Raw genomic sequence first — 21,992 nt, 5'->3', positions numbered from 1 at the left:
TTCTTCTGCCTTTTCCCCATAACCTCTGATCCCCCCTATTAATCAAGAATGTCTGTCTTAAACACACTCAATGATTTGGCCTCCACAGCCTTCTTCGGCAAAGAGTTCCACAGATTCAGCACCTTCTGGCTGAAGAAATTACTCCTCATCTCTGTTTTAAAGATCGTCCCTTTAGTCTGAGATGGTGTCCTCTGCTTCTAGTTTTTTCTCCTGGTGGAAACATCCTCTCCATGTCCACTCTATCCAGGCGTCGCAGTATCCTGTAAGTTTCAATAAGATCCCCCTCATCTTACTAAAGTCGAATGAATACACACCAAAGTCCTCAACCGTTCCTCACATGACAAGCTCTTCATTCCAGGGATCATTCTTGTTAACCTCCTCTGGACCCTTTCCAAGGCCAGCACATCCTTCCTTAGATACGGGGCCCAAAACTGCTCACAATACTCCAAATGGGGTCTGGCTATCTGCTCCTCTATCTCCCGCTGGCTTTTGGGAGGCCTGCCTCCAGTGATTCCTAAAAGGTCAACACCAGTGCAGCACGGTAGCATAGTGGTTGGCATAATTGCTTCACAGCTCCAGGGTCCCAGGTTCGATTCCTGGCTTGGGTCACTGTCTGTGCTGAGTCTGCACGTTCTCCCCGTGTCTGCATGGGTTTCCTCCATGAGCTCCGGTTTCCTCCCACAGTCCAAAGATGTGCAGGTTAGGTGGATTGACCATGTTAAATTGCCCTCAGTGTTCAAAATTGCCCTTAGTGTTGGATGGGGTTACTGGGTTATGGGGATAGGGTGGAGGTGTGGGCTTGAATAGGGTGCTTTTTCAAAGTGCCAGTGCAGACTCAATGGGCCGAATGGCCTCTTCTGCACTGTAAATTCTATGAAATTCTATGAAATGCCTCCATAATTTGCTCAGCTGTCTCTTTTAGAACCCACCTTCACTTAGTCACTTATCCACCTTCAGACCTTTAAGTTCCCCCAGAACCTTCTCCTTAGTGATGGCCACTACACTCACCTGTACCCCCTGATTCTCTGGGAGCTCTGGCTTCCCACTGGTGTCTTCCACTGTGCAGTTTGATACAAAATAACTATTTAATTCCTCTGCCATTTCTTTGTTTCCTCTTATTACTTCTCCAGCCTCATTTTCCAGTGATCCAATGTATATTTTTGCTTCTCTCTTACCTATTATATATTGAAAAGAAACTCTTCACATCTTCTTTTATATTACTAGCAAGCCTCAATTCATATGTCATCTCTGCCCCCCTTATTGCATCTTTTTGGTTGTCCTCTGCTCACTTTTAAAAGGTTCCTAATCCTCTAGCTTCCCACTAATCCTCGCCACTTTGTATGCTTTTTCTTTTGCTATTATGCTGTCCTTGATTTCCCTTGTCAGCCATGGATGCCTTGTCCTCCCCTGAGCATGATTCCTCCTCCTTGGGATGAATTTTTGTTGTGTCTCCCAAATAACCCCCAGAAACTCCTGCCATTGCCACTATCTTCCATGCTAGGCTCCTTTCCCAATCAACTCTGGCCAACTCCTCCCTCGTGTCTTTTTAGTTACCCTTATTTAACCGTAACATCTGATTCCAGTTTCTTCCTCTCAAACTGCAAGGTAAATTCTATCATTGTGGTCACTGCTCCCTAAGGGTTCCTTCACCTTAAATTCCCTAATTAATGCCTCATTATATATCACTAAATCCAGAATTGCCAGAAAATCGCCGAGCAGAAACTTCCACACACATATGAGTACGGCCTCAACCGACCTTGGATTCATGTCACATTACATTCACCACCCCCCCCCCCCCCCCCCCACCACCATCTGGCCTGGGCTTCCGAAATCATACCAACTGTCCTGCCGCGAGACAATTCATACTTCTTTAATCTGGGATTACCCCTCTCTCTGGATCTGTAAAGACTTAATTACCTGCAAATGCTCTCTTCAAAGTATCGTCTTGCATCTTTGACTTGTCTATATGTATGTTTCTGGAACCTACTTCTTAATTCACCTGAGGAAGTAGCAGTCCTCTGAAAGCCAGTGATTTGAAACAAATCTGTTGGACTTCCTACTGTGCCCAGCCTGTTCCCTGGAAAGCTGTCACAAGCTGCACCAAAAAACATCTATTAGACATGGCAGATCTATGAAATTCACTGCCACAGTGGATGTCAGGACATTGAGTAAATTTAAGGAGATAGACAGATTTTTAATTCGTATTGGAATTAAGTATAATGGCAATGGCAAGTGGAGTTGTGGACGAGAGGTGATCGACCATGGTCGTATTTAATGGCAATGCAGGCTCGAGGGGCTAAGTTACCAACTCTTGCTCGTAGTTCTTATTTTAAAGACAGAAGGACAGTACCTGAAGCGAGAAAACCATTAGAGAAATGTCAGTGAACTTGAAGTTGGGGGATCAGCAGTTATAGTGGAGACAAAAATGCACTGACTGTCGCATGCGCAGCCCCGGCTCAGACTAGAGCATGCGCAGTCCCAATGTTAGAAGGAACAGCAAGGAAACGAGGTAGTTGGTGGGTGAGGGAGACTGGAACCGGAAAATGGGCGGGAAGGTCTCATAAACGTTTTCTTTTGGCAGGAAAATGTGCATATGAAGGATTCACTGCAAATTTGAATCGAGTTAGCAGCCGCGACCTTTCCCCCCAATGACACAGCCGGATTAGCGGCCGCCATCTTTATCGGGACATGTCTTGTCTGCTATCATTATGGGCCTAATGTGCAGCAGTGCATATCCTCACGGAGTGTTCAGCAATTGTGACCAAAAGGGGAAGTAATAAAATTGGGAATTGTCATGAATCCGTAATTCGAGGGAGTGGAGTTCTTTCGGAGGATTTTGAGACTGGAGGAGATTACAAGAGGTAGGAGGTAGCGAGGCAACAGTACATTTAAAATAAATAGTGCTTTTTAAAGGTTGAATGTGGGAGGCCGGCCAGAATTGCGTTAGGCTAGTTGAATTCAGAGGTAACAGGAATATGGCTGATCACATCGGGAGGGGTGCGGGAGAAAGCAACCTGGGAAGGTGAGTGAAACACCCGGAGTGTTCCAGTTTGGAAGGGGACTGAAAAGTGATGTCGCAGGAAAACTGACTTGATTGCTAATGGGGAATCTGCTAAATTTGAAAATTCATTTGATTTTTAAAAATATTTTATTCGAAACTTATATGAAAGGTTACAAAACATAAACGACTCGGGGAGCAAACTCCCCAACTCAACTATACAGTTTGAACAAATGTTTCCCTTTTTCACCTCCCTCCCCCCGACGATGAGCAGCTCCTCAAACACGGCCAGGAACGCCCATATATGTCCCTTTGCCTCAAAGCCCTCCGCAGAACCCCTTAAATTCGTACTTGACCTTTTCCACCTGAAAAAAGTCATATAATCCCTCAGCCAGGCTGCCAACCCCAGCGGCATTGCTGACTGCCGCTCTCAACAGAATTCTTTGCCCCAAAATCAGAGAGGCAAAGGCCTAATCAGCCTTCCTCCCCTCCATCAGCTGATGTCCCGAATATCGCCACCAAAGGCTCAACCTCCTCCCCCACTATTGTTAGTGCCGTGGACATTCCCGCCCAGAATCTCTCCAACTTTTCGTAGTCTCAGAACATAGGTGCGTGATTTGCTGCTCCCCACCCACATTTCTCATTTGTCTGCAACTTCCTGGAAGAACCCACTCATTCTTGCCCAAGTCATATGTACCCTGAGTACGGTCTTGAACTGTATCAGGCTCATGCTTGTGCACAAGGAGATTGCATTTACCCTTCCTTTCCCTCACTCCAAGCTCCTCAGTTTACCTCTCCTCCCACTTCTCCTTAACCTTCATCTCCCTGCTCTCCCAGCAACCCATATATGTCTCCGTCCAGCCATTCCCTTCCACATCCGGAAGCAGCAGTCGCTCCAACAGTGGTGCACCTCCGCAACCTGGGGAATTCCATACCTTCCACGTGAAGTCCCTTTACCATGGTACCTAAACTCACTTCCTCTTGTGAGCTCTACACTCTCCTTCAGTGCCTCTATTCTGGAAAACCCCTCTTCCAGTTTTAGATCCCTCACCTGAACCAGCCAACCGCCAACTTCTCTCCACTTCCTATCGGCCCATCGAGTCTGCACTGGCTCTTTGAAAGAGCACCCTACCCAAGCTCACACCTCCATCCTATCCCCATAACCCAGTAACCCCACCCAACACTAAGGGCATTTTTGGACACTAAGGGCAACTTCGCATGGCCAATCCACCTAACCTGCACATCTTTGGACTGTGGGAGGAAACCGGAGCACCCGGAGAAAACCCACGCTCACACGGGGAGAACGTGCAGGCTCCGCACAGACAATGACCCAAGCCGAGAATCGACCCTGGAGCTGTGAAGCAATTGTGCTAACCACTATGCTACTGTGCTGCCCTTTCCTTTTAAAGTAAAGGCAAAGCTGGTAGATTTAGGGAACCCTGGATGACTCGGAATATTGAGGCCCTGGCCAAAAAGGAGGAGCATGACATGCATAGGCAGCTGGGATCAAGTGGATCCCTTGAGAGTACAGAGTTTGTAGGAGTAGAGTTAAGAGAGAAATCATGAGAGCAAAAAGGGGCATGAGATTGCTTTGACAGATAAGGCAAAAGAGATCCTAAAAGCTTTTACAAATACATAAAGGGCAAAAGAGTAACGAGGGAGAGAGTAGGGCCTCTTAAAGATCCACAAGGTCATCTATGTGCAAATCCACAAGAGATGGGTGAGATCTTAAATGAATATTTCTCATCGGTTTATACTGTTGAGAAACCATGATGTGGAGATGCCGGCGTTGGACTGGGGTGAGCACAGTAAGAAGTATTACAACACCAGGTTAAAGTCCAACAGGTTTGTTTCAAACACTAGCTTTCAGTTCACCTGAGGAAGGAGCAGTGCTCCGAAAGCTAGTGTTTGAAACAAACCTGTTGGACTTTAACCTGGTGTTGTAAGACTTCTTACTGTTGAGAAAGGCATGGGAACTTGGGGAAATAAATAGTGATGTCTTGAGGAGTGTACATATTACAGAGAAGGAGATGCCGGAAGTCTTAAAGTGCATCAACATAGAGAAATCCCTGGGACCTGATGAAATATATCCCAGGACATTGTGGGAGGCGAGGGAGGAAATTGTGGGTCCCCTAGCAAAGATGTTTGAATCATCGACAGCCGCAGATGAGGTGCTTGAAGATTGGAGGGTAGCAAATGCTGTGCCTTTTTTTAAGGAGGGCCGCAGGGAAAAGCCTGGGACCTACAGACTGGTGAGCCTAACGTCTGTGGTGGGTAAATTGTCAGAAGGTATTCTGAGAGATCAGATCTACAGGCATTTAGAGAAGCAAGGACTGATCAGTGACATTCAGCATGGCTTGTGAATGGAAAATCATGTCTCGCTAATGGGGTAACCAAGGAGGTAGATGAGGGCAATGCAGTCAATGTTGTCGACATGGACTTTAGCACGGCGTTTGACAAGGTACCGCATGGTGGGTTGTTGCATAAAGTTAAATCTCACGGGATCCAGGGTGAGGTAGCCAATTGGATACAAAATTGGCTTCATGACAGGGTGGTTATAGAGAGCTGTTTTTAAAACTGGAGGCCTGTAACCAGCGGATTGCCTCAGGAATTAGTGTTGGGTCCATTGTTATTTGTTATATTAAGTGATTTGGATGAGGCATGGGGATTTGACAAAGGGTCATCTGGACTCGTAACGTTAGCTCTTTTCTTTCCCTACAGATGCTGCCAGACCTGCTGAGATTCTCAGGCATTTTCCCTCTTGGGGTTAGGTTTGCAGATGACACTAAGATTGGTGGCATAGTGGATAGTGAAGAAGGTTATCTGGGATTGCAACAGGATCTTGATCAATTGGGCCAGTGGGCCGATGAATGGCAGATAGAGTTTAATTTGGATAAATGTGAGGTGATGCATTTTGGTAGATCAAATCAGGGCAGTACCTATTCAGTTAATGGTAAGGAGTTGGAGAGAGTTATCGAACAAAGAGATCTAGGATTACAGGTTCATAGCTGCTTGAAAGTGGAGTCACAAGTGGACAGGGTGATGAAAACGGCATTCAGCATGCTAGGTTTTATTGGTCAGAACATTGAATACAATAGTTGGGACATCTTGTTGAAGTTACACAAGGCAAAACTTGGAATACTATGTACAGTTCTGGTCAGCCTATTATGGAAAGCACATTATTAAACTAGAAAGAGTGCAGAATAGATTTACTAGGATGCAACTGGGACTTGATGGTTTGAGTTATAAGGAGAGGTTGGATTGACTGGGACTTTTTTCCCTGGGACATAGGAGGCTTTGGGGTGACCTTATAGAGGTCTATAAAATAATGAGGGGCATAGATAAGATAGATAGTCAACATCATCTCCCGGGGAGTCTAAAACTAGAGGGCATAGGTTTAAGGGGAGAGATACAAAAGGATCCAGTGGATCAATCACACAGAGGGTGGCGAGTGTCTAGAATGACACTCTTAGTAGTACAGATGGGTACAATTTTGTCTTAAAAAGCATTTAGACAGTTATGGATAAGATGGGTATAGAGGAATATGGGCCAAATGAGGGCAATTGGGATTAGCTAACTGGCAAAAAGTTGGGCCGAAGGGCCTGTTTCTATGCTGTAAACCTCTATGACTATGGTGAAGAAAGGGACCAATGCTGTATTGAGAAATGACATAAGCACTGGAGATCAATGTATGCTTAGAAATAAGGAATAACAAAGGGAAGAAGTCCCTGGTAGGAGTAATCTACAGTACCCCAAACAGTAGTTCCACAGTAGGGCACAATATAAACAAGGAAATGCTAGGGCTTGTAAAAAAAGGTACGGCAATAATCATGGATGATTTTAAAATGCATGTAGACTGGATGAACCAAATTGGCATGGGTAGCCTCGAGGAAGAGGTCATTGAATGTATTAGAGACTTTTTCTTGGAATGAGATGTTGTGGACCAACCAGGGAGCAGGCTACTCTGGATTAGGTATTGGATGGCCTCATAGTTAAAGATCCTCGAGGGAATAGTGATCATAGTATGATCTAATTCAAAATTCAGTTTGGAGGTGAGAAAGTGGAGTTCCACAGCAGCGTTCTCAAATTAAATAAAGGTAATTACATCGGCAGGAGCACAGATTTGGCCCAAGTAGAGTAGGCAGAAAGGCTAAAAGGTACGACAGCTGATGAGCAGTATCAGTTTGAGGAGATACTGAATTCCTCACAACTAAAATATATTCCAGAGAGGAAGAAAGATGGTAAGAGGGGTAAAGAACAACATTCCTGGCTGAACAAGAGGGTTAAGGACAATATAAAGACAAAACTAAGTTATACCAAGTTGCAAAGGCCAGCGGCAGGCTGAATAATTGGGAAACTTTCTAATAAAAAATGGGATACTAAAAAAGAAAACTAGCACAAAATATCAAAGGATAGCAAAAGCTTTGCTATAAATACATAAAATGGAAGACAGCCGCAAAGGTGAATATTGGTTCCTTGGAAGATGAAACCAGAGAGTTAGTGGTGGGGAACACAGAAATGGCAGAGATGCTAAATGAATACTTTGCCTCAGTTTTCAGGGTGGAGGACAAGAGTACCATTCCTAAAGGAACAGGCAATTCAGAGGTAACAAAGTGTGGAACAGTCAGCAGCAATAGGAAAAGAGTACTCAACAAATTATTGGGATTGAAGGCAGAAAAGTCCCCTAGGACTGATGGCCTACATCCGAGAGTTTAGCAGGAAGTTGTAGCGGAGATAGTGGATCCATTGGTTGTAATATTCCAAAATTCCCTCATGGTTTAGTGGTTAGGATTTGGCGCTCACCGCCGTGCCCTGGGTCCGATTCCTGGGCAGGAAATGACACTTTTATGGGTAGCACGGTAAAACAGTGGATAGCACTTTTTCTTCACAGCTCTCGGGTCCCAGGTTCGATTCCCGGCTTGGGTCAGTGTGTGTGTGTTATATAAATGGGGAGAGACTTCAGGGTACTCTGGTGTAAAGGGATCTGGATGCCCTCATGCATAAGTCGCAGAAAACTAGTTTGCAGGTATAGCAGGTAACAAAGCAAATGGAACATTAGCATTTATAAATAAAGGAATTGAGTATAAAGATAAGAAATTGTTGTTGCAACTATACAAGGCATTGGTGAAAGTGCATCTGGGGTATTGTGCAGTCTTGGTCCCCTTATTTGAGGAAAGATGTAGTGGCATTAGAGGCAGTTCAGAGGGTGTTCACTGGATTGATTCCAGAGATGAGGGGCTTGTCGTATGAAGAGAGATTCAAACAACCTATGAATTTAGGCCTTTACTCTCAAGTTTAGAACAATGACGGGAGATCAAATTGAAGTATAAAGTATGATAAAAGGTATGGGTGAAGTAGATGTGTAGTGGATGCTTCATCTTGTGAGGATTCTAGAAAGTGAAGTCATAGTCTGAGGATAATGGGTAGCAAATTAAAAACAGATGAGAAACTATTCTCCCAAAGTGTTGTAAATCTGGAATTTGCTACCCCAGAGTGCAGTGATGCAGAGACAATGAGTAAATTAAAGTTGGAGTTGAACAGATTTTTAATTTGTAATCGGTTATGGAAAACGGGAAGGACGGTGGAGTTGAGGCCACTTCACTTCAATCAGCTATTGAACGGTGGAGTAGGCTTGAAGCACAGTGGTTAACACAATTGCTTTACAGCTCCGGGGTTCCAGATTTGATTCCCGGCTTGGGTCATTGACTGTGAGGAGTCTGCACGCTCTCCCCATGTCTGCGTGGGTTTCCTCCGGGTGCTCCGGTTTCCTCCCACAAGTCCCAAAAGACGTGCTTGTTGGGTGAATACACTCTGAATTCTCCCTCTGTACCCGAACAGGTGCCGGAGTGTGACAACTAGGGGCTTTTCACAGTAACTACACTGCAGTGTTAATGTAAGCTTACTTGTGACAATAATAAAGATTATTGTTATTAAATTATCTGCTAGTTCTGATCTTTTTAAAAATAAATTTAGAGTACCCAATTATTTGTATCCAATTAAGGGGCAATTTAGTGTGGCTAATCCACCTAACCTGCACATCTTTGGATTGTGGGGGTGAAACCCCCGCAGACACATGGAGAATGTGCAAACTCCATACGGACAGTGACCCGGGGCCGGGATCAAACCCTGGTCCTCAGCACCGTGAGGCAGCAGTGCTAACCACTGTGCCACCATGCCGCCCTTAGTTCTGATATTCTAAGAAATAATTATTCTGTCTGATTTCACTTAGTCTGTAGCCCTGTAGGGGGGAAGCGGTGGCGTACTGGTATTGTCACTGGACTAGTATACCAGAGACCCAGAATAATGTTCTGGGGACCCAGGTTCAAACCCCGCCAAATGAAATTAAAATCTGGAATTAAAAGTCCAATGATGACCATGAAACCCTTGTCGTTTGTTGTAAAAACCCATCTGGTTCACTAATGTCCTTTAGGGAAGTAAATCTATTATCCTTACCTGGTCTGGCCTATATGTGACTCCAGACCCACAGCAATGTTGTTGAATCTTAACTGCCAAGGGCAATTAAGCATGGGCAATAAATGCTGGCACAGCCTGCAATGCCCATGTTCCATGAATGAACAAAAAAGGTAACGGTAACTTAAGCTAAAATCTGGTGTTCTTGAATAATACATTAACACTACAATGAAGTTTGGCAGCACGGTGGCGCAGTGGTTAGCACTGCGGCCTCACGGCGCTGAGGTCCCAGGTTCGATCCCGGCTCTGGGTCACTGTCCGTGTGGAGTTTGCACATTCTCCCCGTGTTTGCGTGGGTCTCACCCCCACAACCCAAAAACGTGCAAGCTAGGTGGATTGGCCACTCTAAATTGCCCCTTAATTGGAAAAATGATTGGGTACACTAAATTTATTTAAAAAAAACACTACAATGAAGTTACCGTGAAAAACGCGATTTCTGATTAATATGGGGATCATGGGGTGAAGGCAGAAGAATGGGATGAGGAACATTTCAGCCATGATCAAATAGGGATGCAGACTTGATGGGCCAAATGGCCTAATTCTCCTCTGGCTTATGGTCTTGTGGGAGTTTCAGCTGAAGAGCTGAGACTAGGGTGGAGTCAGGCGACGTTACCGTGGTGGAAATGGTGGACTTAGTGATGATGCCAATATGTGGTTGGAAGATCTTGGGATGAAATATTTCACCATGACTGTGAACAGTCTGGTTCAACGTCACAGTTGTCAGGGAAAGGAATTGAGTCAGTGTCTCGGGAATGGAGTTTGTCACGGGGGCTGAAGACAGTGGCTTCAATCTTCAAAATATTTACAAGTGTCCCAAACTGGATGTCAGACAATTCAGGATGGTGTGTTTCCTGTTCGGGAAGTTGGGGGTGATAGTGTTCACCTAGACCTGCTGCCCTGGTGCTTGTAGCTGGTGGATGTTGAGAACTTTTGAGATTGTTGCAAAGTTCTGGTCAAGCAGAAGGGAGATAAAATCTCTCTACTTCTCCATCTCTCCCTACTATAAGTGGGGACATAATCTTGTGTAGGTCCAGACTGGATAGCAGGTTCCATGAAGGACATTAATGAAGCAGTTGGGGTTTTAAAACAATCCAGCAGCTTTCATGGTCACTTTTTTCTAGTGCTGACCCCACAAATTACCAGGTTCATTCAGCTCAATTTCGCAATCTGACTTTGTGTTTTTGTAGGTTATCAATCACTCCCTTTTTTCTGTTTTAAATCAATTTCACAGGGGATTAGAAGGAAAGGATTTCCAGTCGAGAAACTGAAACCAAACATCACATCAGGATCTGACAGAGTCGGCAATTTGTAGGATTAGCACTGGATTTTGAACATGGAAGGAAAAAGCACCGTTCACAATGGGGAAAAACCCTATACGTGTTCTGTGTGTGGACGAAGCTTCAGCCATTCATCTGGCTTGTCAAAACACAAGTGCAGCCACTCTGGGGAGAAACCGTGGAAATGTGGGGACTGTGGGAAAGGATTTGGTTACCCGTCTGAACTGGAAACTCATCGATACCGTCACACTGGAGAGTGGCCACTCACTTGCTCGACGTGTGGGAAAGGATTCACTGATTCCTCGAATCTCCTGAGACATCAGCGAGTTCACACTGGGGAGAGACCATTTACCTGCTCTGTGTGTACAAAAACATTTACACAACAATCCCACCTGCAAACACACCGGCGAGTTCACACTGGGGAGAGGCCGTTCACCTGCTCCAAATGTGGTTTGAGATTAATTGATTCATCTGCACTGCTCAAACACCAGCGAATTCACAGTGGGGAGAGACCTTTTAAGTGCTCAGACTGTGGGCAGTGCTATAAAACCTCTGGAAACCTGCTGTCCCATCAACGTGTTCACACTGACGAGAGACCGTTCAGATGCTCGCAATGTGGGACTGGGTTCAAGTGGTCATCTCAACTCACTGCACATCAGCGAGTTCACACTGGGGAGAGGCCGTTCACCTGCCCGGAGTGTGGGAAGGGATTCACTCAGTTACCCCACCTGCAGAGACACCAGCGAATTCACATTCGGAAGAGACTGTTCACATCCCGGAGTGTGGGAAGGGATTCACTCAGTCATCTGACCGTCTGAAAAACCAGGAGAGTCATGTTGGAGAGAGACCTGCAGTTTGAGGGGGAGAAGATCAGATGTAACGGTATTACAATTAAATAAGGGTAACTACAAAGACATGAGGGAGGAGCTGGCCAGAATTGATTGGGAAAATGTCCAGCAGGGAAGACAATGGAACAGCAATGGCAGGAGTTTTTGGGAGGTTATTAGGGAGGCCCAATAGAAATTCATCCCAAGGAGGAGGAAACATGCTAAGGGGAGAAAAAGGCATCAATGGCTGACGAGGGATGTCGAGGACAGCATAAAAGCTAAAGAAAAAACAAAGTGGCGAGGGTTAGTGGGAAGCTAGAAGATTGGGAAGCCTTTAAAAGCGAGCAGAGGAAAAGCAATAAGAAGGGAGAAGAGGAAGTATGAGCGCAAGTTAGCTGGTACTATAAAGGAAGATAGGAAGAGATTTTTTTCAATATATAAAAGGTAAGAGAGAGGCAAAAATAGACTTTGGACCACTAGAAAATGTGGCTGGGGAAGTAATAATAGAAAACAAAGAAATGGCAGACGAACTGAATAGTTACTTTGCATCAGTCCTCACGGTGGAAGACACCAGTGGGATGCCAGAGGTCCAGGAGGAAGAGGTGAGTGCGGTGACCATTACTAAGGAGAAGGTTCTGTGGAAACGGAAAGGTCTGAAGGTGGATAAGTCACCTGGACCGGATGGACTACACCCCAGGGTCCAAAAAGAGACAGCTGAGGAAATTGCGGCAGCATTGGTGGTGATCTTTCAGGAATCCCTCTAGGCAGTAAGGGTCCCAGAAGACTGGAACGTGGCTAAAACACCCCTGTTTAAGAAGGGAGGGAGGCAGAAGACTGGAAATTATAGCCGGTTACCCTGACTTTGGTCATTGGTAAGATTTTTAGAGTCTGTTATTAAAGATGAGATCGAAGTATTTGGAAGTGCATGGTAAAATAGGACTGAGTCAGCACGGCTTCATCAAAGGGAGGTCGTGTCTTGACTAATCTGTTAGAGTTCTTTGAGGAGGTAACAAGGAGAACCAGTGGATGTGATTTAATTAGATTTCCAGAAGGCCCTTGACAAGGTACTGCATCGGAGACTTAAATAAGTTAAAGGCCCATGGTGTTAAGGGTAAGATCCTGGCATGGATAGAGGATTGGCTGACTGGCAGGAAGGCCAGTGACTAGTGCTGTCCCTCAGGGGTCTGTGCTGTGACCACAACTTTTCACATTTTACATAAATGATCTGGAAGAAGGAACTGAAGGCACTGTTGCTAAGTTTGCAGATGATACAAAGAGCTGGGGAGGGACAGGTAGTATTGAGGAAGCAAGGGGGCTGCAGAAGGATTTGGACAAGCTAGGAGAGTGGGCAATGAAGTGGCAGGTAGTATTGAGGAAGCAAGGGGGCTGCAGAAGGATTGGACAAGCTAAGAGAGTCGGCAATGAAGTGGCAAATGAAATACAATTTGGAAAAGTGTCAGGTTATGCACTTTGGAAGGAGGAATTTAGGAATAGATTATTTTCTAAATGGGGAAATGCTTAGGAAATCAGAAGCACAAAGGGACTTGGGAGTCCTTGTTCATGATTCTCTTAAGGTTGATGTGCAGGTTCAGTCGGCAGTTAAGAAGGCAAAGGCAATGTTAGTGTTCATGTCAAGAGGGCTAGAATACAGGACCAGGGATGGACTTCTGAGGCTGTATAAGGCTCTGGTCAGACCCCATTTGGAGTATTGTGAGCAGTTTTGGGCCCCGTATCTAAGGAAGGATGTGCTGGCCTTGGAAAGGGTCCAGAGGAGGTTCACAAGAATGATCCCTGGAATAAAGAGCTTGTCATATGAGGAACGGTTGAGGATTCTGGGTCTGTACCTATTGGAGTTTAGAAGGATGATCTTATTGAAAGTTACAGGATACTGCGAGGCCTGGATAGAGTGGACGTGGAGAGGATGTTTCCACTTGTAGGAAAAACTAGAACCAGAGGACACCATCTCAGACTAAAGAGACAATCCTTTAAAACTGAGATGAGGAGGAATTTCTTCAGCCAGTGGGTGGTGAACCTGTGGAACTCTTTACCGCAGAAGGCTGTGGAGGCCAAATCACTGAATGTTTTTAAGACCGAGTTGGATAGGTTCTTGATTAATAAGGGGATCGGGGTTACGGGGAGAAGGCAGGAGAAAGTGGGTGAGAAAATATCAGCCATGATTGAATGGTGGAGCAGACTCGATGGGCCGAGTGACCTAATTATTCTCCTATGTCTTACGGTCTTATGGAGACCATCCAGCTGTTCCACTTGCGGGAAAGGATTCTCCATCCTGCTGAAACACCAGCGAGTTCACAAGTTATTGAAATTTGCTGCTAATGACATCAGGACTGAACTATGTTTATTGGGGTCTGTTTCTGTGATGCTAATAAACTTCAGCCCATTTATAGGTGTTAATAAAGTCAGATAAATCAGTCTTCTCTTAAAACAGTGAGTCTTTTCAGTATCACTAACACATGTTCCTTTTCAGGGGTTGTCCTTCCCCGTGTCCTCCATCCTCACCTCCATCTCGACTCACTGTACAACCAGCAGGTTTACACTGGGTGAGGTGGGGGGGAGGAAAACGGCATACCATTCACCTGCTTTGAATGTGGGAAATTATTCAGTCAAGTTATCCCACTTGCTGAGACACCAGCGGATTCACACTGAGGAGAGACTGTTCACCACCTCCAACCTGTAAGCACACCGAGTTCACAAGAAACCACAGTGATTGAGTTTTGCTGTTAATCACATCAAGGATTCAGCCATGTTAATTTAATCTCCTTCTGTGATTTTAATAAACTCTAGCAGAGAATACGCTTTAGTCATAGAATTTACAGTACAGAAAGAGGCCATTCGGCTCATCGAGTATTATTCTGGATAATGAGTAATATTCTGGATAAAGTCAGTATGTCAAGAATTTTTAATATCTCGAACATGTTACCTCCTTTTGAAGGGCTCCACCATCCTCACCTCCAACAAGTGTGAGGAGCTCATGAACCTTCTTTGTCACCAAGTTTGAGACAATACAGTCAGCTGCCTCTGATGCTTTCATCCCACTAACCCACTGGGACAAACTAACGGCAGAGTTCCTCATTGTCCAAGCTCTGAACCCACATCTTTGTCCAGTTTCTCTCCTCATGCTCTCTCAGTGCTCATCTTGTCCAAGAGACCCATCTCCGGCTCCATTGACCCTATTCCCACTAAACAGCTGATCACCCAACTTTCCCATGTTCACTAACATTGTTAATGGTTCTCTCTTCAGGATCCTGTCCCTCAGAATCAGAAGATCACAGATTATTTAAAGTGCTGAAGGAGGCCATTTGGCCCATCGAGTCTGCACTGACCGTCCTCCCGCTGTATCCCTGTAACCTGAAGTTGAAACATAAGAACATAAGAACTAGGAGCAGGAGTAGGCCATCTGGCCCCTCGAGCCTGCTCCGCCATTCAATTAGATCATGGCTGATCTTTTGTGGACTCAGCTCCACTTTCCGGCCCGAGCACCATAACCCTTAATCCCTTCTTCAAAAAACTATCTATCTTTACCTTAAAAACATGTAATGAAGGAGCCTCAACTGCTTCACTGGGCAAGGAATTCCATAGATTCACAACCCTTTGGGTGAAGAAGCTCCTCCTAAACTCAGTCCTAAATCTACTTCCCCTTATTTTGAGGCTATGTCCCCTAGTTCTGCTGTCACCCGCCAGTGGAAACAACCTGCCCGCATCTATCCTATCTATTCCCTTCATAATTTTAAATGTTTCTATAAGATCCCCCCTCATCCTTCTAAATTCCAACGAGTACAGTGCCAGTCTACTCAATCTCTCCTCATAATCCAACCCCTTCAGCTCTGGGATTAACCTAGTGAATCTCCTCTGCACACCCTCCAGCGCCAGTACGTCCTTTCTCAAGTAAGGAGACCAAAACTGAACACAATACTCCAGGTGTGGCCGCACTAACACCTTATACAATTGCAACATAACCTCCCTAGTCTTAAACTCCATCCCTCTAGCAATGAAGGACAAAATTCCATTGGCCGCCTTAATCACCTGTTGCACTTGTAAACCAACCTTCTGTGACTCATGCACTAGCACACCCAAGTCTCTCTGAACAGCGGCATGCTTTAATATTTTATTGTTTAAATAATAATCCCGTTTGCTGTTATTCCTACCAAAATGGATAACCTCACATTTGTTAACATTGTATTCCATCTGCCTATTCACTTAACCTATCCAAATCCCTCTGCAGACTTCCAGTATCCTCTGCACTTTTCGCTTTACCACTCATCTTCGTGTCATCTGCAAACTTGGACACATTGCCCTTGGTCCCCAACTCCAAATCATCTATGTAAATTGTGAACAATTGTGGGCCCAACACGGATCCCTGAGGGACACCACTAGCTACTGATTGCCAACCAGAGAAACACCCATTTATCCCAACTCTTTGCTTTCTATTAATTAACCAATCCTCTATCCATGCTACTACTTTACCCTTAATGCCATGCCTCTTTATCTTATGCAGCAACCTTTTGTGTGGCACCTTGTCAAAGGCTTTCTGGAAATCCAGATATACCACATCCATCGGCTCCCCGTTATCTACTGCACTGGTAATGTCCTCAAAAAATTCCACTAAATTAGTTAGGCATGACCTGCCTTTTACGAACCCATGCTGCGTCTGCCCAATGGGACAATTTCTATCCAGATGCCTCGCAATTTCTTCCCTGATGATAGATTCCAGCATCTTCCCTGCTACCGAAGTTAAGCTCACTGGCCTATAATTTCCTGCTTTCTGCCTACCTCCTTTTTTAAACAGTGGCGTCACGTTTGCTAATTTCCAATCCACCGGGACCACCCCAGAGTCTAGTGAATTACGGTAAATTATCACTAGTGCATCTGCAATTTCCCTAGCCATCTCTTTTAGCGCTCTGGGATGCATTCCATCAGGGCCAGGAGACTTGTCTACCTTTAGCCCCATTAGCTTGCCCATCACTCCCTCCTTAGTGATAACAATCCTCTCAAGGTCCTCACCTGTCATAGCCTCATTTCTATCAGTCGCTGGCATGTTATTTGTGTCTTCCACTGTGAAGACCGACCCAAAAAACCTGTTCAGTTCCTCAGCCATTTCCTCATTTCCCATTATTAAAACTCCCTTCTCATCCTCTAAAGGACCAATATTTACCTTAGCCACTCTTTTTTGTCTTATATATTTGTAAAAACTTTTACTGTCTGTTTTTAAATTCTGAGCAAGTTTACTCTCATACTCTATCTTACTCTTCTTTATAGCTTTTTTAGTAGCTTTCTGTTGCCCCCTAAAGATTTCCCAGTCCTCTAATCTCCCAGCAATCTTTGCCACTTTATATGCTTTTTCCTTCAATTTGATACTCTCCCTTATTTCCTTAGATATCCACGGTCGATTTTCCCTCTTTCTTCCGTCCTTCCTTTTTGTTGGTATAAACCTTTGCTGAGCACTGTGAAAAATCGCTTGGAAGGTTCTCCACTGTTGCTCAACTGTTCCACCATAAAGTCTTAGCTCCCAGTCTACCTTAGCTACTTCTTCTCTCATCCCCTTGTAATCTCCTTTGTTTAAACACAAAACACTAGTATTTGATTTTACTTTCTCACCCTCCATCTGTATTTTAAATTCCACCATATTGTGATCGCTCCTTCCGAGAGGATCCCTAACTATGAGATCATGAATCAATCCTGTCTCATTACACAGGGCAAGATCTAGGACCGCTTGTTCCCTCGTAGGTTCCATTACATACTGTTCTAGGAAACTATCGCGGATACATTCTATAAACTCCTCAAGGTTGCCTTGACCGACCTGGTTAAACCAATCGACATGTAGATTAAAATCCCCCATGATAACTGCTGTACCATTTCTACATGCATCAGTTATTTCTTTGTTTATTGCCTGCCCCACCATCTCGTTACTATTTGGTGGCCGATAGACTACTCCTATCAGTGACTTTTTCGCCTTACTATTCCTGATTTCCACCCAAATGGATTCAACCTTATCCTCCATAGCACCGATGTCATCCCTTACTATTGCCCGGATGTCATCCTTAAATAACAGAGCAACACCACCTCCCTTACCATCCACTCTGTCCTTCCGAATAGTCACCACTATTCTTCGAATTCCCCCTATACCAAAAAAGGTTCAAGATATTCTAAATGGTGAACAGGTATTCTCACTCCCTGACTCCTATGCAGACTAAGGTGGGTGCTATTCGGGTCAAACTCGTATTTCAAGTTATCCCCCGGCATAACCCATATCTTCATGGAAGAATTTTATCTACTTACCACTTAGCAAGCTGGACCCGTTTGTAAGCTACTAAGTAGAGTAAAGTAAACTTTCTAATAATAATAATAACCACTCTTTCAGGTTATCAGTTTAAACTTAACTTTATTTTCAACTTAAAAAAGATTAAAAAAACTACTTTTACAGAAAGGTAAAAAGATCTTGTTCGGACCAGTTGTAAGACTTTAAAGTCTATCTTGACAATCAGTTTTCTTTAACTTTTGGTCTTCTGTTCACTTCTCTGGGTTGCTCGGTCTTCAGATGCGGCTTGTCCCATCACCGAGGAAGAATGAATATTTTTCTGCTCACTTTTCAGAGTTTTTATAGCAATGTGTGCAGCCTGACCATCACAAATGACACCCTTCTGCTGTTTGAGCCGAACAGTTGAAGGTTAGTTTCTGTCAGTTAGAAATGTGGCGCCTTTGGAACAGCACAGCTTCATTCCCACCAGCTCGCCATTACTTACTCTGAACTTGCGCACTTTGCTTGACATGTAATAAATTTGTCTGTCTTCGTCAGTACTCTTTCCAATTTATGTATTTTTAAATTATTTTTTCAGTCTCAACCCGGGTCATCTTTGGGTCAAGCTAATGTCATGTTCAGCTTGTTCTATCCTTAACTGGCTTGGCCATTTTCTGAAAGGTTTTAATGTCAAAATGGTGTATGTTACAGTGTAACGAAAGAGAAAATGCTGGAAAATCTCAGCAAGTCCAGCAGCATCTGTCGGGAGAGAAAAGAGCTAACGTTTCGAGTCCGACAAAGAAAGTGGGAAATATTTATACTGTGGAGTGAGAATGAAAGATGAGTCATAGCCACAGAAACCCAGGAAACCGGGTGCTAATGGCCACAGAAACCAAGGGGAAAGAATGCTAATGGCAGTCCCCAGAGAGAACAAAAGATGTGAAAGGTCAAACAGAAGGGAAACTAACATCAGAGGATGAACTGTAGATGTGGGGGGAGGGGAAGGGGGAAGCAAAGAGGAGAAAGGTGCAGAAATGGTGGATAAGATTGTTGGGGGGGGGGGGGGAATTAAATATCTATTAAGAAAGAAATGGTAAAAGACAGTTAAAATGAAACGAAAACAAATGGGTCGAGGTGGGGTAGAGCTGATCATCTGAAGTTATTGTATTTGATGTTGAGGCCGGAAGGCTGTCGCGTGCCTAACCGGAAGATGAGATGTTGCTCCTCCAGTTTGCGTTGCGCTTCACTGGAACATTGCAGCAGGCCAAGAACAGACATGTGGGCATGGGAGCAGGGTTTTTTGTTAAAATGGCAAGCAACAGGAAGGTCAGGGTCCTGAATGTGCACAGACCGAAGATGCTCAGCAAAGCAATCACCCAGTCTGCGTTTGGTCTCTCTGATATAGAGGAGACCACATTAGGAGCAGCGAATGCAGTAGACCAAATTGGAAGAGATGCAAGTGAAACGCTGCTTAACCTGGAATGAGTGTTTTGGGCCTGGAATGTTAAGCATGGAAGAGGTAAAGGGACATGTGTTACACCTGCGATTGCATGGGAAGGTGCCATGGGTGATGGAGGAGTGGACTAGGTTGTCTCGGAGGGAGCGGTCTCTGTGGAACGCTGACTGAGGGAGTGAAGGGAAGATGTGTTTGGTGGTGGCATCACGCTAGAGTTGGTGAAAATGGCAGAGGATTATGCTTTGCATACGGAGGCTGGTGGGATTAAATGTGAGAACGAGGGGGACTCTATCCTTTTCTGCGAGGGAGTGGCGGGGGCGAGGGTAGTGGCGCAGGAGATGGACCGCACTGTTAAGGGCCCTGTTCCTCCACCGTGGTTTCCTACCTACATTCCTCAACCGTGATTTCCCACCTACGGTTATGGACAGGGCCCTCAACAGTGCAGTCCATCTCCCGCGCCACAAAGAAAATTACAACACAGGAACAGGCCCTCCCAGCCTGCACCAATCCAAGTCCTTTATCTAAACCTGTTGCCTATGTTCCAAGTATCTACTTCCCTCTGTTCCCCGCACGTTCATATATCTGTCCAGAATCTAGACAGATTTGTTCTAGATGCATCTTAAATGCACGATGCTATCGTGCCCGCCTCTACCACCTCCGCTGGCAAAGCGTTCCAGGCACCCACCACCCTCTGCGTAAAAAACTTTCCACGCACATCTCCCTTAAACTTTCCCCCTCTCACCTTGAAATCGTGACCCTTTGTAATTGACACCCCCACTCTTGGAAAAAGCTTGTTCTATCCACCCTGTCCATACCTCTCAAAATTTTGTAGACCTCAATAAGGTCCCCCTTCAACCTTCGTCTTTCCAACGAAAACAATCCTAATCTACTCAACCTTTCTTCATTGCTAGCACCCTCCATACCAGGCAACATCCTGGTGAACCTCCTCTGCACCCTTTCTAAAGCATCCACATCCTTCTGATAATGTGGCGACCAGAATTGCACACAGTATTCCAAATGTGGCCTAACCAAAGTCCTCTACAACTGTAACATGACCTGCCGACTCTTGTACTCAATACCCTGTCCAATGAAGGCAAGCATGCTGTATGCCTTCTTGACCACTCTATCGACCTGCGTTGCCACCTTCAGGGTACAATGGACCTGAACTCCCAGATCTCTCTGTACATCAATTTTCCCCAGGACTCTTCCATTGACCGTATAGTCCGCTCTTGAATTAAATCTTCCAAAATGCATCACCTCGCATTTGCCTGGATTGAACTTCATCTGCCATTTCTCTGCCCAACTCTCCAATCTATCTATATTTTGCTGTATTCTCTGACAGTCCTTCTCGCTATCTGCAACTCCACCAATCTTAGTATCATCTGCAAACTTGCTAATCAGACCATCTATACCGTCGTCCAGGCCATTTATGTAGATCACAAACAGCAGTGGTCCGAGCACGGATCCCTGTGGAACACCACTAGTCTCCCTTCTCCATTTTGAGACACTCCCTTCCACCACTACTCTCTGTCTCCTGTTGCCCAGCCAGTTCTTTATCCATCTAGCTAGTACACCCTGAACCCCATACAACTTCACTTTTTCCATCAACCTGCCATAGGCGTTCTTAACCACTATATCCACCTGCTCTCTTACCTTAAGGGACCGATATGCTTGCATACTAAAGTCCCTCTGATCCTCGGTGCTTCTCAGGATCCTGCCATTTATCATGTATTCCCTTGTCTTGTTTGTCCTGTCCAAGTGCATCACCTCACACTTATCTGGATTGAATTCCATTTGCCACTGATCAGCCCATCTGACCAGCCCGTCTAGATCCTCCTATAATCAAAGGCTATCCACCTCGCTCTTTTTTTTTTATAAATTTAGATTACCCAATTATTTTTTCCAATAAGGGGCAATTTAGCGTGGCCAATCCACCTACTCTGCACATTTTTGGGTTGTGGGGGCGAAACCCACGCAGACACGGGGAGAATGTGCAAACTCCACACAGACAGTGACCCAGAGCCGGGATCGAACCTGGGACCTCAGCGCCGTGAGGCGGTTGTGCTAACCACTAGGCCACCTTGCTGCCGTCCACCTCACTCTTTACCATACCACCAATTTTCGTATCATCCACAATCTTACTGATCAACTCTCCGAAACGCATATCTAAATCGTTTGTATAAACCACAAACAGCAAGGGTCCCAACACTGATCCCTGCAGGACCCCAATGGATACAGCCTTCAGTCAGAAAAACATCCCTTGACCATCGCCTTCTGCTTCCTGCCACTCAGCCAATTTTATAGAACATAGAACAGTACAGCACAGAACAGGTCCTTCGGCCCTCGATGTTGTGCCGAGCCATGATCACCCTACTCAAACCCACGTATCCACCCTATACCCGTAACCCAACAACCCCCCCCCCCCCCCCACCCCCCCAACCTTACTTTTTAGGACACTACGGGCAATTTAGCATGGCCAAAAAAAATTCCTCTACAAATGTAACATGACCTGCCTACTCTTGTACTCAATACCCCGTACGATGAAGGCAAGCATGCTGTATGCCTTCTTGACCACTCTTATCAACCTGCGTTGCCACCTTCAGGGTACAATGGACCTGAACTCCCAGATCTCCCTGTACATCAAATTTCCCCAGGACCCTTCCATTGACCATATAGTCCGCTCTTGAATTTGATCTTACAAAATGCATCA

General features: G+C 45.1%; 1 protein-coding gene across 4 annotated transcripts; it reads left to right on the top strand.

The window, feature by feature from the left end:
- The first annotated feature begins 2,477 nt into the window (after positions 1–2,477).
- On the top strand, positions 2,478–11,722 carry LOC119951438 (zinc finger protein 239-like). 4 transcript variants are annotated; one of them, XM_038774635.1, is made up of 2 exons: positions 2,478–2,509; positions 10,701–11,722. In XM_038774635.1, exon 2 carries the CDS (start codon positions 10,803–10,805, stop codon positions 11,562–11,564), a length of 762 nt encoding a protein of 253 aa, XP_038630563.1. In that variant the 5' UTR covers positions 2,478–2,509; positions 10,701–10,802; the 3' UTR covers positions 11,565–11,722. The 4 variants fall into 4 exon arrangements, with proteins under 4 accessions (XP_038630563.1, XP_038630559.1, XP_038630561.1 ...); XM_038774631.1 differs by having other exon boundaries at positions 2,481–2,861; XM_038774633.1 differs by having other exon boundaries at positions 2,481–2,861; positions 10,693–11,722.
- The last annotated feature ends 10,270 nt before the right edge of the window (positions 11,723–21,992 follow it).

Source organism: Scyliorhinus canicula, chromosome 17 (genome assembly GCF_902713615.1).
Source record: "Scyliorhinus canicula chromosome 17, sScyCan1.1, whole genome shotgun sequence".
Classification (NCBI taxonomy): domain Eukaryota; kingdom Metazoa; phylum Chordata; class Chondrichthyes; order Carcharhiniformes; family Scyliorhinidae; genus Scyliorhinus; species Scyliorhinus canicula.
This window is presented reverse-complemented; position numbering and strand designations above follow the sequence as displayed.